The sequence below is a fragment of the Oryctolagus cuniculus genome, chromosome 5 (genome assembly GCF_964237555.1).
Source record: "Oryctolagus cuniculus chromosome 5, mOryCun1.1, whole genome shotgun sequence".
Classification (NCBI taxonomy): domain Eukaryota; kingdom Metazoa; phylum Chordata; class Mammalia; order Lagomorpha; family Leporidae; genus Oryctolagus; species Oryctolagus cuniculus.
In genome coordinates, this window is record NC_091436.1 from 136,351,069 (window position 1) to 136,365,395 (window position 14,327).

Sequence of the window (14,327 nt, forward strand, 5' to 3'; positions counted from 1 at the left end):
ATTATCTTTCCTCAGGTGGGTTTTGGACAAGTAAAATCTATTTTTAAAATAGGCATGTCTTTCATAAGATGATTTTAAAACTCATTCCTTGAATGACTTGGTGGCATTCCAAATGGGAAAATCCACACAGAGAGGAAATATAATGGCTTCTTGAGAGATTGACAAATTAGAAACCATGTAGTAAGGATTTCAGAGTTGGTTCACTGGAAAACAGTCTGTGCCCAATGGGACACATACAATGGTACTTCAAAAAGCTCATGGAAAAATGTAATTTTTTACTTTGGTACCAAAGCATTCAAAGTCGATATATAGTTTTTTTTATAGTATGCATTTTCTCTTAATTTTCTGATGACTCCTCTCCTATCTCATCTGACTTCCTTGATCTCTAAACACACATTGGAAGTACCAGGAGGTGGCCATTGTCTAATCCCAGTGGAACCCTTGGTCAAGGTCACAGCTGATGATGGATGAAGAAGGATTTCATCTTCCACAGACAGGATTTACACAGAGCAGACAACTCAGTCAAGGGCTGGGAGCCCAGCTCTTTGGACTGGATGTACCAGTGCACCAGATCAGCCAGGCCTTAGAGAACAAAGCATTTCCGTGAAGATACTCTGCTCTTATGAAGTTGTCTACTCCACATTGTCTACTCTGATTGACTAATATTGAGGAGTACTTGATATTCAGTTCCTACAAAGCATCAATGTAATCACTGATAAATATTATTGGAACTCCCCCATTCACAAAGCCCTTTGATGGCCTCATCTGTTTGAGGATCCAACCAGCAATCAGACCAACCTTGTGCTGCAGAAGCAGCTGGTAGGGGTTGGAGTAACACAGCCTTTCCATGACTCTGTGGATGGTTGCACCTACCTCTTGAGGATAGGGGTCCCTTCTGTTGAACACTGACATTGGCAGAAAGTGAGCAGAGAACAGAATATTCACCTCCCTTTCTTCTTAAGTGGAAAATGGTCCAGTACTTTCAGAATGAGGTCTGGAAAACACTGGATGAGGACAGGATGTGTGGGCCACAGTCAGCAGTGCTCCACCTCATGGCAGGCTTCTTTCCTGCTCCACTACAGTATCTGTAAATTCCATTTAAGCTGCTGCTCATGGTAGAAAAACAGTACTGGGGTACTGTGTGAAAACAACAGCCCTTTCTTGTCCCTCTTTCTCCATTTCTTCAATTTCTTCTTCAATTAAAGCATGGACATTTCCAGTATCCAATAAAAATATGTGAGAGGCTATATGGGGACCAACTCATCAAGGAGCTTCACCCTGCCTTCTCCTTGTTTGGAAACCCACATCCTGATGGGGGACCCACCTTCACTCCTGTGGCACTGTGCTTGAATTTTGGAAATTTGGCATTTGGACACAATACTGCCAGCCCACTTTGGAAATGTCCTGGACTTTCAATCCAAGAAGAGCCTCAGAAGGAAGTGGTGAACTTCTGTGAGGGTTTCAGGGCCTCTTGTTCAGCATTAATATTACAGTCTTCAGATCCCTTATTTCCAGATGGACTTGAGGTTATGTGCTTTTGGCACATCGGGTTGATTCTGTGTTGGCGGCTGTGGCTGTACCTGGTTGGTGCCCCCATGACTGATGTGCCCTGAAGCTGCCCACAGCTTGCAGGGTCACTGCCATGTTTGGGCTGACTGAAAGCCACAGCATCTTCTGCTATTGAAGTTTTAGAAAGACGAAAGTAGCTTCATTTCAACTGTGAGAAGTTAAGCAATTTCCCCAAATATACAACTCTAAGTTATGGTACAATGAGGAGTAGATTAAAGTCTCTGACGTGGGAAGTCATCTTCCCTCCAGCCCTATACTCTAAACATCTTCACACATATACCTGTCCACACAGCTCTGTCCTTAGTCAGAAGTGATGTCTCCTACAAGGTTCAAATCAGAACAGATCACTGCTGATCACCTCAGAGGAGGCTCACGTCCCACCCTGATGAAAATGCTACAGTTGTAAGGTTCAAAACTTGACAACACTAAATTTAAAACACACTTCATGTGTTTCTGAACAGGACCTTCACTCTGAATGTCTGGCCAGCAACTGATGGTGCTTTTCATGTGCTATGCTGATTGGCTCTCCAAATTATCATTTCTCAGTACAATCCCTAAGCCATGAGTATCTTGGTTTCTATTATTTGAGATGTGTCTGGGTCAGAGTTGTCCTGGGACTTGCCTGCTCCTCTGGCAGCCAGCCCCTCCTGCTCCCTAGAATGCTGTGTCTGTGGCTCCTCAGAAGCTCCTGCCTGGCGGCTCTGACTGTGACACTGCTTGTGCTGCGCTCTCCTTTGTGTCTGGCCAGGGACACCAGACGTAAGTGCATACACTGGATGCTGGGCCCTTATACCTGATTGGATGGTGGGGGAGGAAGGCAGTTAATTTGCCTCTGTGCTCATGATGTGTTTCTTAAATGATTGTGGTGTGTCCTTCAATGACCACCTATCTTTATCCTATGAGTCCTAAGTTATTTCCCCCATAAAGAACATGGTGCCTCCTCTATCTGTAAGATCGCATGAAGAGACCCTCCCATTGCTCCCAGCTCTCCTCCAGTCTCACCCTCTGACCCTCACCACATTTCCTCAGCTGTGAGTGTTGAAATGGATTCTCCTAAGGTAATTCCCAGGCAGCACTGCCCCTTACTATGAGTGGTGCCCCCAAAAATGTTCTTTTGAATATTTTTTGGGGGACTAAAAAGAATTCGAAGGATCCTACAACAACCAGCTTTAGGTGCTCTGCATGCTCCTTGGAGCTGATGTCACTCCCTTCAGATAGGATGTATCACGAGTTGCCCTCTGTCAGCTCCTTCCTTTTCTCCATGTTTATAAAGGGTTTATAAAGGTTAGTGTTTTCTCTAGTGGAAAGCACCTTGCAGCTGGAGCAAAGATCTTGAATGTTTGTGATGACTCAGTAGGTAAGGAGCATCTATGAATTGTTCTTTGATGCCTTGTAGAACTTAAAGCATCTTCTGGAATCCTAGTTGAGGTGAGAGCTCTTTACAAATTTATATGAGACTTTCAGTACTGTAAGTATCTATTATGTCTCCAGATTCTCTGGCTGAAGATCAACAAGAGGGTTTCAACTAATGTAGCATAAATTGTATCAAATTCTGCTTTTGTAAGTCAAAAATAGAACAAATTCAGCAATTTCATCTTGGTCTACACACACACCCATATACAGTGGTACAGAGACAGTGTGAAGGTTGTTAACATCTCCCAGAGCTGAAAGTCAGCAAGCAAGTCAGGGGAACTCATTGGCTTTCTGGTCCTACCCCAGATTTCATGATTTTTCATAATGATCTGTTTTTCTCAATGAACCTTGTCCAGTTTCCTCTACCTTCACTTCCTCCCTATTCTGTATCCAGTTGTGTCATTCCCATTACTAAAAATCCCTGATTTCACACAGATCCTCAGTACTGTTGGAAATCCATCAGAGGAGAGGATGTGATGAAAATCTCCCTCTTTCTGAATATTATCTTTTCCTTACTTGTGAATACTTCTGCCTAGAAGCAGAAGAAAGAGAAAGTTTGTCTCAAGCTGTGCAGGAAGTGGGAGGGATAAAGCATGTTAATGAGAACAAAAGAGAATAAAAGCTTGAGTCCTCTCTTGCTTTTCAGAGTTCCCACACGAATTCTTTTTTTTTCCTCCACTTTAACAATTTTCTTTTTTCCTTTTTTTTACAGTTATGGACTTGATACATTTCATAATTCCAACTTTCTGAACATGGTGATTCTTCCCACAGTGCCCTCCTTCCCCCCATGCTATCACACCCCTCCTCCTCCCTCTCTTATTCCCACTAAAAATATTTTACTAACATCTATTTTCAATTAACTTTATACACATATGACTAACTATGGAAAGTGAAGAGTTCAATTAATAGTATGAAAAAAAAAACACCCAATACTGTTCTTCAACAGTCAAGAGGGCTGTTCAAAGTGACTGCTTCTCAAAGTGTCAATTTCACTTCTATAGATTACATTTTAGGTGCTCTATTAATTATCAGAGGTAAGGGAGAACATACAGTATTTATCCCTTTGGGAATTGCTTATTTCACTAAGTATGATGTTTTCCAGTTTCATCCATTTTGTTGCAAATGATCAGATTTCAGTTACTTTTTTTTTTACTGCTGTGTAGTATTCCATAGCTTACATATCCCATAATTTCTTTATCCAGTCCTCATTTGATGGGCATTTGAGTTGATTCCATATCTTAGTTATTCTGAATTAAGCTGCAACAAACATGGGGATACTGATAACATTTTCATATGCTGATTTCATTTCCCTTGGGTAAATTCCCAGGAGTGAGATGGCTGGGTCATATGATAGGTCTACATTCAGATTTCTGAGGTATCTCCATACTGTCTTGCATAGTGGTTTTACCAGCTTACATTCCCAGCAACAATAGATTAGGGTACCTTTCCCCCCACATCCTTGCAGCATTTGTTGTTGGTTGATTTCTGTATGAAAGCCATTCTAACGGGGAGGGGGGAGGCTGAAACTTCATTGTGGTTTTGATTTGCATTTTCCTGATGTCTAGTGATCCTAAGCATTTTTTTCATGTATCTGTTGGCCATTTGGATTTCCTCTTTAGAAAAATGTCTCCTTCTTGGTGAGATGTGTTTCTTGTAGGCAGCAAATAAAATAAATGAGTTTTTAAAATCCATTCAGCCACTTTTATGTCTTTTAACTGGAGATTGAGACCATTTGCATTCAAGGTGACTATTGATAAGCAACTATTTTGCCTTGCCATTTTTCCATAAATATTCCTATTTTTTACTTTGGATTTCCTATGTGTTTTTATTGGCAGATTTTCTTCCTTTACCTGCTTTTGTAGTGATGATCATGTTTCTGTGTTTCTGTGTGTAGCACATCCTTAAGCATCTTGATTAAGGCTGGATGGGTGGTGACAAGTTCTTTGAATTTCTGTTTGTTACAGAAAGTCTTTATTTCACCTTCATTCATAACTGAATGAACTGCACGGTACAGTATTCTGGGTTGACAGAATGAATGATGCAAGAAATAATTTGAAGTTTATGTTTAGAACTAAATATTTTATTTGTGTTAAGTTTTAAATAATTTTTTTGGCGTTTAAGTGAAGCTGTTCAAGATTTCAAATGAATACAAGACACTGGAGTCCAGTGTAAGACCAGAACGAGAGATATTCCTGAAACTGTGGTGTTACCAACTCATGTATAGTGTTAAACTCCAAAAAGATGAAAGAGGTTACATAGGGAGCAGTGTTGTGTTTGGAAAATAAGAATAGGGCCTAGGCCTCCAAAGGGGATTAAGAAGGAGAACTGGAGAAGCTGGAGGAAAACCAGGAGAATGTGGTACAGTAGAAAATGTTTATCTGCTTGTTTATACTTTCATTTTTGAAAAACAATGCATAAGAGCATACATCTTTCAGACATCCTGGATTTTGTCTTAGTCCCTTTCCGTTTTATTTTGGATGAGCCTATAGGATTAGCACAGCCAGACAGTCACTTCTGAGTTAGTAACTTTTGAGACTTAGTAGGTTTTCCTACTCTCTCATCAAAGAGGCAGTGGTCAACATTGTTGAACGTTGCTGAGAAAATTAAATGATGGTTGAGAACAAGCAACAGGACTGAAGAATTTTAAGATTACTGTTAATTTTTAATTAAGATGGAGACTTGCATAGGAGCTGTGACATAAGGCAGAAATCAAATAATTATATTCAGGGAGTTCTTAATGTAGCATTCACAGGGAGTAAATTCTAGGACACCACTGCCAGATTTCCTAATCTCCTCTGTTTGCTTGACTTGTCATGAAACATGTGACCATGGACAAGTCAATTCACCCCTCTCATTTAGTTGCCTCCATTGTTTGAGGATTAAAAGAGATGATGAACAAGGCATTAGATACAGTGCCTCTACACTTACTTCTGTGCAAGCATATCCTTTCTCTTGCAGGCGTCGTGGATGCTGTCTGTCTCTAAAAGAGCTCTCCAATCCAACTGCCACATGCTTGCAGCAGGCTGCTTCCCTGGCACTACCTATCGTTATCTTGTACTGGATTGTCCCAGCAGCCTCCAATCTCATCCCTTTCCTTCTACATTTTCCTTCATACTTAGGGTACAAAGACAAAAAAATAGCATTCCAGTATATTTTCATACTAACAAAATGGTTGGTGAAGTGTTAGAATAAATATAGAATACAATTTGCTTAAGAAAAATTTCTCACATTAAGTTAACTACTAAGCTAATACACAGCCATGCTTACTACAAGTTATGGTTTGAGGATCTCACATAAGTAGGTTGTTAGGGTCACAGTTATCACTATCATCAAGTAGAGTTAAGAGTCTCACAATTTCAGTGAATGAGATTCACAGAAGTCGCATATTGCCATTCTAAAGACCTTTTCCACTGCCAATACAGTTGTCTAGTAGTGATTCTCACTGTGGGAAACACAGTTATTTATAGTTCCAAAGTTTGTGTCCATTATGTTAGGCTAACAGTGTACTGTTCCCTTATTCTCACCGTATCTTTTGTGGGAATCTTTGCACCTGTGCTCAGTGTTAATTAATTAATGCCACCACTACTATTTTCCTCTCACTTCACTGTCAGTGTTCTGTACTTTATTTTTAATGTCAGCTGTTCCTGATGTATTTATATTATTGGGTTATAATTTCTATCATGTATAGAAGTGCAATATGGTTTTCTTTTCATTAATGATATGGTCGTCTAAATATTCTTTACTAGGTTGTTTGCAAATATGAACACATCTCAACTATGCCAAGTCTTGTTCAGATTTACTTATTTCTTAGCTTCATAATAAGCTCTATCAACTGATTTCTCACATAGATGTGGATTCTGAAGTCTCTTTAAAGTACAATAAACACAGAGTTCAAAAAAGTGTTTGTACCTACTCTTCACTGGACAAGATTCTTTAGTCATTATATTTTAACATAGATAACATCCTAGGAGGAATTAAAAGCCAAAACTTCACCTTTTATAAGAAATTCAAAATATGGTGTGTATAACAGTTGTATAGGGACAATATAAAATTTACAGTTTGCTGTAAATAATTCCACTGTAACAGCGGTTATTGAAGAAATAACAAAATATATCCCTGGTTAGAAACCATATGTTTTTTTTTTTTATTTATTTTTTTCTTTTTGACAGGCGGAGTTAGACAGTGAGAGAGTAAGACAGAGAGAAAGGTCTTCTTTTTTCTGTTGGTTCACCCCCCAAGTGGCTGCCACGGCTGGCGTGTTGCCCCTGGCACACTGTGCCAATCCGATGGCAGGAGCCAGGTGCTTCTCCTGGTCTCCCATGGGGTGCAGGGCCCAAGGACTTGGACCATCCTCCACTGCACTCCCGGGCCACAGCAGAGAGCTGCACTGGAAGAGGAACAACTGGGACAGAATCTGGCGCCTCAACCGGGACTAGAACCTGGTGTGCCGTCGCCGCAGGTGGAGGATTAGCCTAGTGAGCTGTGGTGCCGGCCCAGAACCATATGTTTTGATAGTGTCTCAATAGTCATTGCAAATCAATTTTAAATATTTTGCATTTAGAGGTATGTTTCTCAAAAAATGTGTCATCAGACACAATGTTGGGGGATCTTTTCAATGTAATTCTCATCTGTTTATAATTAATGCTGGTTCCTTTCTCATTTCTCATCTGTTTGTAATTAATGCTGGTTCCTTTCTCATGCATTCTTTTTCAGGTGGTTTACACCAGTGATTCTCACCAGGGGACAGTTTTGTATCCTACTCCCCACCTTTGCACCCCAAATCCCTCCAACAGGGAACTGTTGGCAAGATGTCAGGTCCACAGTTTCAGGAGTGCTGAGCTGGGAAACACTGGTTTACACTGTGCTGATTCTAAAACTTCTAGATTCTCATCTTAATACAAATACTACACAATTCAGTTCTGCATGGTTTATTTTACCTCATTTCATTATAAAACAGAGTGATATGAAACTACAGTTATAGGAATTTACCACTTTCTTACTGAAGCCACTAGATAAGTGTAAATTCAATACCTTCATTTTAGTTTTTGTAACCCTGTGCAATGTTGTTCAGTTTTTGTGAGTTCTTAGTCATCACCTTAGTCTGTCACCTTTCAATAACTTGCTTTATAAGGCATCAGCAGTGTTGACTGCCACAAATATTGTCAATAAAACGCTTAAAACTCCTGCAGAATTCCCACATGCTGTACTACTGGTCTTGTCAGATGCTTGTGTCACTTTTAACCACAGGATTAATTTTGGCAAACTTATTGGGATCTTTTCTCATATTAACTAAATAAAAAGCAAAAATTTAAAAATATACATTTATGTAATGAATTCATGCACAGAAACACATATGTAAGTATGCTAGCATGAATGGAAACTGGGAACACGTGTGATGGATGAGTCCGGACAGCTCTGAGACACATCCTTACCTACACTTCATCTGGTCTAAATTTTCAAAGAATTTGGAATAAAATTTTTAAAAGACCTGGAGACCTTTGCTTTTGAGATTTGGAAATTCATTTAAAGGGCTGCAGACTGTATTAGAATCAGAGTTAGTCTCCTGACGACTTCTCAGTATTTTACCATCACTTGCTGCAAATCTGAAATCCCTACAAGGACCACAGGACTCCTCAGTACGTGGCTAAGGCCGAGTCTCCGTATTCCACCCTCCTGTCACTCTGCAGGGCCCGGCCTTTTCCTGGTTGTGCTCTGCCATTTCTGGTTTCTTGAGGAAGTTCATCGGCCTTCGGACGTCACATTTCCTCTCCCTAAACGTTGCTGCCTTTCACACACACACACACACACACACACACACACACACCACTCCTAGCTCACTCCAGTCTAACCTTTCGTGTCCCACCTCAGAGGTCGCTCCTCATAGGGTCCTTCTCGGCGCCTCCTGCGGCCCAGGTCAACGCCATCGTTGTCTGTGCTGGTCTTGCACGCCCCTCACATTGGCATGTGTTTGGCCTTCGTCCACCACGTTTAGTGCACTTTGCTCCGCGAGGGGAGGGGACACGTCCCTTGTTCTCTTCTTGGGGTTCTCGGGGTGGACACAGGCCGGGCACTACGCGGATACTGGTTATTCCCAGGAAGGAGGAGGTGGATGCCTTTCAGGAGAGCCAGAGCCCTGCGGTGAGAGGCGGGCGGTAGCGTCCCCGCTGAGGCAGCAGCAGCGGCCGGTGCAGGTGCAGGCAGCACCAGGGCGAAGGTGGCTGTGGCCCAGCTGGGAGGCCCCAGGCTGCGCAGAGGCGGAGGGTCCTGAAGGCTGCGGCTCAGAGGGGCTTCCAGCAGCAGGGAGCTCCCTCCCTACAAGGCTGAGGAGAGACGCGGGGCGCAGGGCTGGGGGCGCGGTGTGGTGCATGGGCATGTCCTGGGCCCGCTTCCGCCCCGGCGCCCCGACAGGTGACAGGCGGGAGTCACCATCAGTCTCTCCCCGGAGGCCGCCCCTGTGACCGGGTCTCTGTGTCCCCCAGCCCGTTTCATGCAGCAAGTTAAACATGAGTGTCATTTCTCCAACGGGATGCAGCGGGTGCGGTTCCTGGATGGACACTTATACAACCGGGAGGAATACGTGCGCTTCGACAGCGACGTGGGCGAATACAGGGCGGTGACCGAGCTGGGCCGGCTGGACGCCGAGTACTGGAACAGCCAGACGGACAGACTGGACTACAAACGCGGCCAGGTGGACACATACTGCAGATACAACTATGGGGTTGTGGACAGCTTCCTGGTGCAGCGGCGAGGTGAGTCCGGGGGCCTGGGACAGCGACCTCCAGGCACCAAGGACTTCTGAGACCCATTTTAGGTCTGAGTTGCCTGCTATGTTTTCACTGTTTATTTGTCTTTTGGTGTAATATTTTTACGTTGTTGAAATGAGTGTGAAACCGGCTTAGCACTACAATTTACCTTAAAATACTGAGGTTAGTATTTTAATAATGCCAATAGGATTGAATTAGGCGCATATTTTGCTCTGTGCATTTTAACACAATTTACCGCACATTCCTCTTTGTTAAGTAATTTCAGATACATTGGCCTGTGTGTGAGAGGGGGAGCGGTTCCAGGAGCCCCGCAGGTGTCCAGTTGGGAGGATGAGGGGCCCTGGTGGTGGCACAGGTTAAGCTGCTGCTTATGATGCTGGCGCGCAGGTTCCAGTCCTGGGTGCTCCAAGTCTGATCCAGCTCCCTGCTAATGCGTCTTGGAAAGCCTGGAGGATGGCCCAAGTGCTTGGGCCATTGACACCTTCTTGGGTGACCTGGATGGAGATCCTGGAGGCTGGCTTTGGCCTGGCCGTGTGCTGACCCTTCTTCTCATTTGCAGAGTGACCAGTGGATGGAAGAATCTCTCTCTTTCTCTCTCCCACTTTCTCTTTCTTTCCCTGTTTCTACCACATTGCCTTTCAAATAAATAAATAAATAAATAAATGATAAATAAACCATTCTTTTACAAAATCCAATGGTGCTCCACTCCCTTATATGAAATGGGTAGTGTTTCCATGTGACCTGTGCACACCCTGCCCTGGTCTTTAAAGCATCTCAGGTCACTTAGGCTCCCTAACACTGGCAGTGTGAATGCTGTGCCAACCCTTGTCACACGGTGTTGTTTAGGAAATAATGACAAGAGACAGAAGTGTAAGTGTTCAGTACAGCACTTGTTTTTCCCTCAAATACCTGATCACGCATGGGGATCTGGTAGCACCCTGCACTCGACCATGTCTCCCGTGTTGTATTTTTCCTGTCTGTTTCTTCTGTTTCTAGGTTTCTTGAACATTTTTCCCAATACTGGCCAGTTGTTATGACTGCTCCAGGAATTATCTATCATCACTGACCTCTGGATTTCCGGAGCTTTTCTGGTTTTCTTGTGCAGAAACTTTATTAATACTTTGATGATACTTGGTCCTGTATTTTCTCCCATTTATGGTTTATATATGACTTTGTTTATTGCTTTACATGTATGAATTTAAATGTTTTTATTTAATGAAATACACTGTAAAGTTGTTCATAATGACATCACCAATAGAAAATCTATCATTTTATGTATTATGAATATGTCCCCCTCCCGGGTTTCTCTTTTTTTATTTTTTTGAGATTTAAAAGCAGAATGTATTAGAGTCAAAGACCTCCAGCTACAGTGTTATGGAGGGGGCTCCAAGAGAGGCAAAAACCCAAAGGGCACAATGGTACTGGGGTTTTTAAGCACAATTTTGCGGAAGAAAAAACATGACATTCAGTTACAAGGTGGGGACCAGGTTTCGCTTTTAACAAAATTCCCTTTGTTGAGGTTGGCAATGTCAAGGATTTGCTGGGTTTTAGGAACACATGTCAGTGAGTGACAGATCCTGCTCTGCCCTCAGATGTCAGCTTACAAAAAGAGACGACTCTTGGATTAGCTGTGCTCATGCTGCAAAGGAGTGGGGTTTGTCAGCTGATCATAGAGAGGTTTTTAATGAACAGCCTCTTTTTTCCTTCCCCTCTCCTCAGGACTCCTGCTCTAGACTGGAGCCTGGGGATGGAGAGGCAGAAAGCAGCCACGAGGGAGAACTGCTGTGCCTGCCTCACTTCTCCCTGCTCCCTCTGCCTCCTAGTTGTGCCGACGGTGACCGTGTACCCTGCAAAGACGCAGCCCCTGCAGCACCACAACCTCCTGGTCTGCGCTGTGAGTGGCTTCTATCCAGGCCACATTGAAGTGCGATGGTTCCGGAATGGAGAGGAAGAGGAGGCTGGGGTGGTGTCCACGGGCCTGATCCGTAATGGAGACTGGACCTTCCAGACCCTGGTGATGCTTGAGACAGTTCCTCAGAGTGGAGAGGTGTACACGTGCCAGGTGGAGCACCCGAGCGTGACCAGCCCCATCACCGTGGAATGGAGTGAGCAGCTTCCCGACCCGTAAAGCCCTCCCCCTCCAGGAAGGGGACTCTGCCTGTGCCCGAGTGTCAGGCTGCTCTCCCCGCACTGTGTCTGCATCTGCTGCATGCGCACCTCTCCTTCAGCACAGGTCCCTGGGGTAGCCCTGTGCGGGTTTCCACACACACTTCTATCCCCTGGGGAGGTGACCATGACTGCAGGGAGAGAGAGGTTGTTCCTGTTTTGAACGTTCCCAACATCACAGGTCATGGTCACCCCCTTGGCTCTGGGCTTCTGTCTCTGCTTCTGAGGCTGGGCTTGTGTTTCCGGTTCTGCTGCTCTGAGTTGCTGGTGGTGATCAGAGAAGAGGAGCAGGCAGGGTTTTCCTGACAGGAGGGGAGTCCAGTCTCTGCTCTGCCTGCCATTAGCTCTGCTGTCCTGGCCAAGCCCCTTAACCTCAGTGAGTCCCAGATGCTTCCCACCTCAGCTGTCATTTCAGGGTTGTGCTATTTCAGTAAGCTGAATGCCTGAGGCTTGGGGCTCCTCAGTAAGATTTTAAAAGTCTTTCTTGCAGGTTGGCTAATCACTGTTGCTCCTCTAGTCCAGGCTTCCTTCCCCCCTCCAAAAGCCCTGCAAATCTGGGTCTCGATTACAGGGGTTGTTGTGGGGTTAGATGTCTAACGCTGGCTTCTTTTCTCAGGGGCACAGTCTGAATCCGCACAAAGCAAGATGCTGAGTGGAGTCGGGGGCTTTGTGCTGGCTCTGCTCTTCCTTGGGCTGGGGTTGTTTGTCTACCGCAGGAATCAGAAAGGTGAGGCCCTGTTACTGTGAGGACTCATAGACTTTCTTAGGAGCAGAAATGGTTTTGCTCAAAATAGTTATTTGTAAGCCATTGGCCCTGAATAAAGTGTTTCTTTTTCCCAGTTGACCACAAATTTCCTAGAAATTCAGAAACCAACAGTCCTTGGTTACTGTGTCAGAGTTTGATGGTTATGCTTCATGGACAGAAGGAAATAGGAAAGGTTAAGCATAGACATTTGTGAGTCAGAAGCCCGAAGCCAGTGAAGGAAGAGCCACTAGGGGTAATTAAATTGCACTGAATTTGGGTAACAGCAGCTTCTTTGGTTTCAGGCTCCCAGTTTCTGCTTCTGTCTTGGTATGCTTGGTGTATAAGACATGGTAGTAGAAAAATCTAAGATGACACATCTTGGGTTGGGGACATCAGGTTTGGGGACATATTTGCCTCCATGGCTTTTAAACATATCGTCTCTCTTTTCCAGGACACTCTAGACAGCAGCCAAGAGGTAATGCTCTTTTTTCCTCTTCTAGAGACCATATAATTTATCATGAACAGGCAGCAGAGATGACAGGAAACTGAAATAAGGGGAAAGACCTTGGAATAAGACCTCTCATCATTTTTAACTAAGGCTTCTCTTCATTTAAAAAAGGGGGAGGGCTTGTGTTCTGTGTTAACATTAGTTTAGGGAGAGTGAAGGTTTTTAGTTTCCCTTCTCACTGTGGCATGATCAATGCAGCCCTGAGCGAGGGCAACAGAAACCATTTTCAGAGTTAGTTCTGATAGAGTAACACTCTTCTCTGTCCCCTGCAGGTCTCCTGAGCTGAAGGGAAGATGGCGTCTCTCAGGGAAGAACTGTCCCTGATTCTTAACACCATGAAGAAGTTGTTCCAAGTGGACTTCATTCTTCTACAAAGAGAGTGATTTCTCAGGACCTGGATCCCTTCTGGTTCAGTGACCTACAGGAAATGTCCTCCCTAGCCCCTGCCTTGGTCAGGGAGTCCCAGTGCTGATGGCAGTGCCTTCTCTGCATTGTTTTGTGTGCTCCTTGTGTTCAACCCTCACTGACTCCCATACATGTGATCTGACCTGTCACACGTTGCTTTATCACAGTTTTTCAAATAAATATGAAATGAAATATCTTCTGCTGCATATAGTTTCACAAGCAAGAAACAGGAAAGAGTGGGTGGATTACATCACTATGCAATAACAGTTTTGTATTCTTACATGATATGTATGTAATGTAATACCTATATTAAATACCTTGATTTCAGCATTCTATATGAATATATATGTCAAAATGTCATATAAATGGATACAGTTTTCCTTGTCAGTTAATTGAAAAAGAGAAAATACAAAATCTAAGAAAGCAATGCATAAAAACTGAAAACAGGCTGTAGCAATTAAAGCAAACAACAAAAGTATGTTATGGGAAACAATGTAGCAAGTAAATAAAATTTTTTGGCCTTTGTCTAAGACATTTTGTGACTATAGTTGTAAAACGCTACATAGGTCTAAATTCTGTGAGCTTCATTTGTAAACTATTTATACAGGAGTTGGAGAGGTGTGTCAGCTTTCTGTTTCAGGGACTTCTTTGGAAGGAAAAAGTTTATTTCAGCTTACAGTTTGGAGGTCACAGTTCTGGAATGCACAGCCCCATAATCTGATGTGTAATGAAGGCTGGCAGAGGTGGAATGGGTGCA

At 43.5% G+C, this 14,327-nt stretch overlaps 1 protein-coding gene and 1 pseudogene across 1 annotated transcript; one reads left to right on the plus strand and one right to left on the minus strand.

Annotated features, from left to right (window-relative positions):
- Positions 1–451: 451 nt before the first annotated feature.
- LOC100350410 (ferrochelatase, mitochondrial-like) lies at positions 452–1,597 on the minus strand (annotated as a pseudogene).
- A 540-nt stretch (positions 1,598–2,137) lies between these two features.
- Positions 2,138–14,102, plus strand: LOC100350168 (HLA class II histocompatibility antigen, DRB1 beta chain). The gene is made up of 6 exons (XM_008262756.4): positions 2,138–2,328; positions 9,462–9,731; positions 11,570–11,851; positions 12,529–12,639; positions 13,109–13,132; positions 13,438–14,102. Exons 1-6 carry the CDS (start codon positions 2,229–2,231, stop codon positions 13,449–13,451), a joined length of 801 nt encoding a protein of 266 aa, XP_008260978.2. The 5' UTR covers positions 2,138–2,228; the 3' UTR covers positions 13,452–14,102.
- Positions 14,103–14,327: the final 225 nt, after the last annotated feature.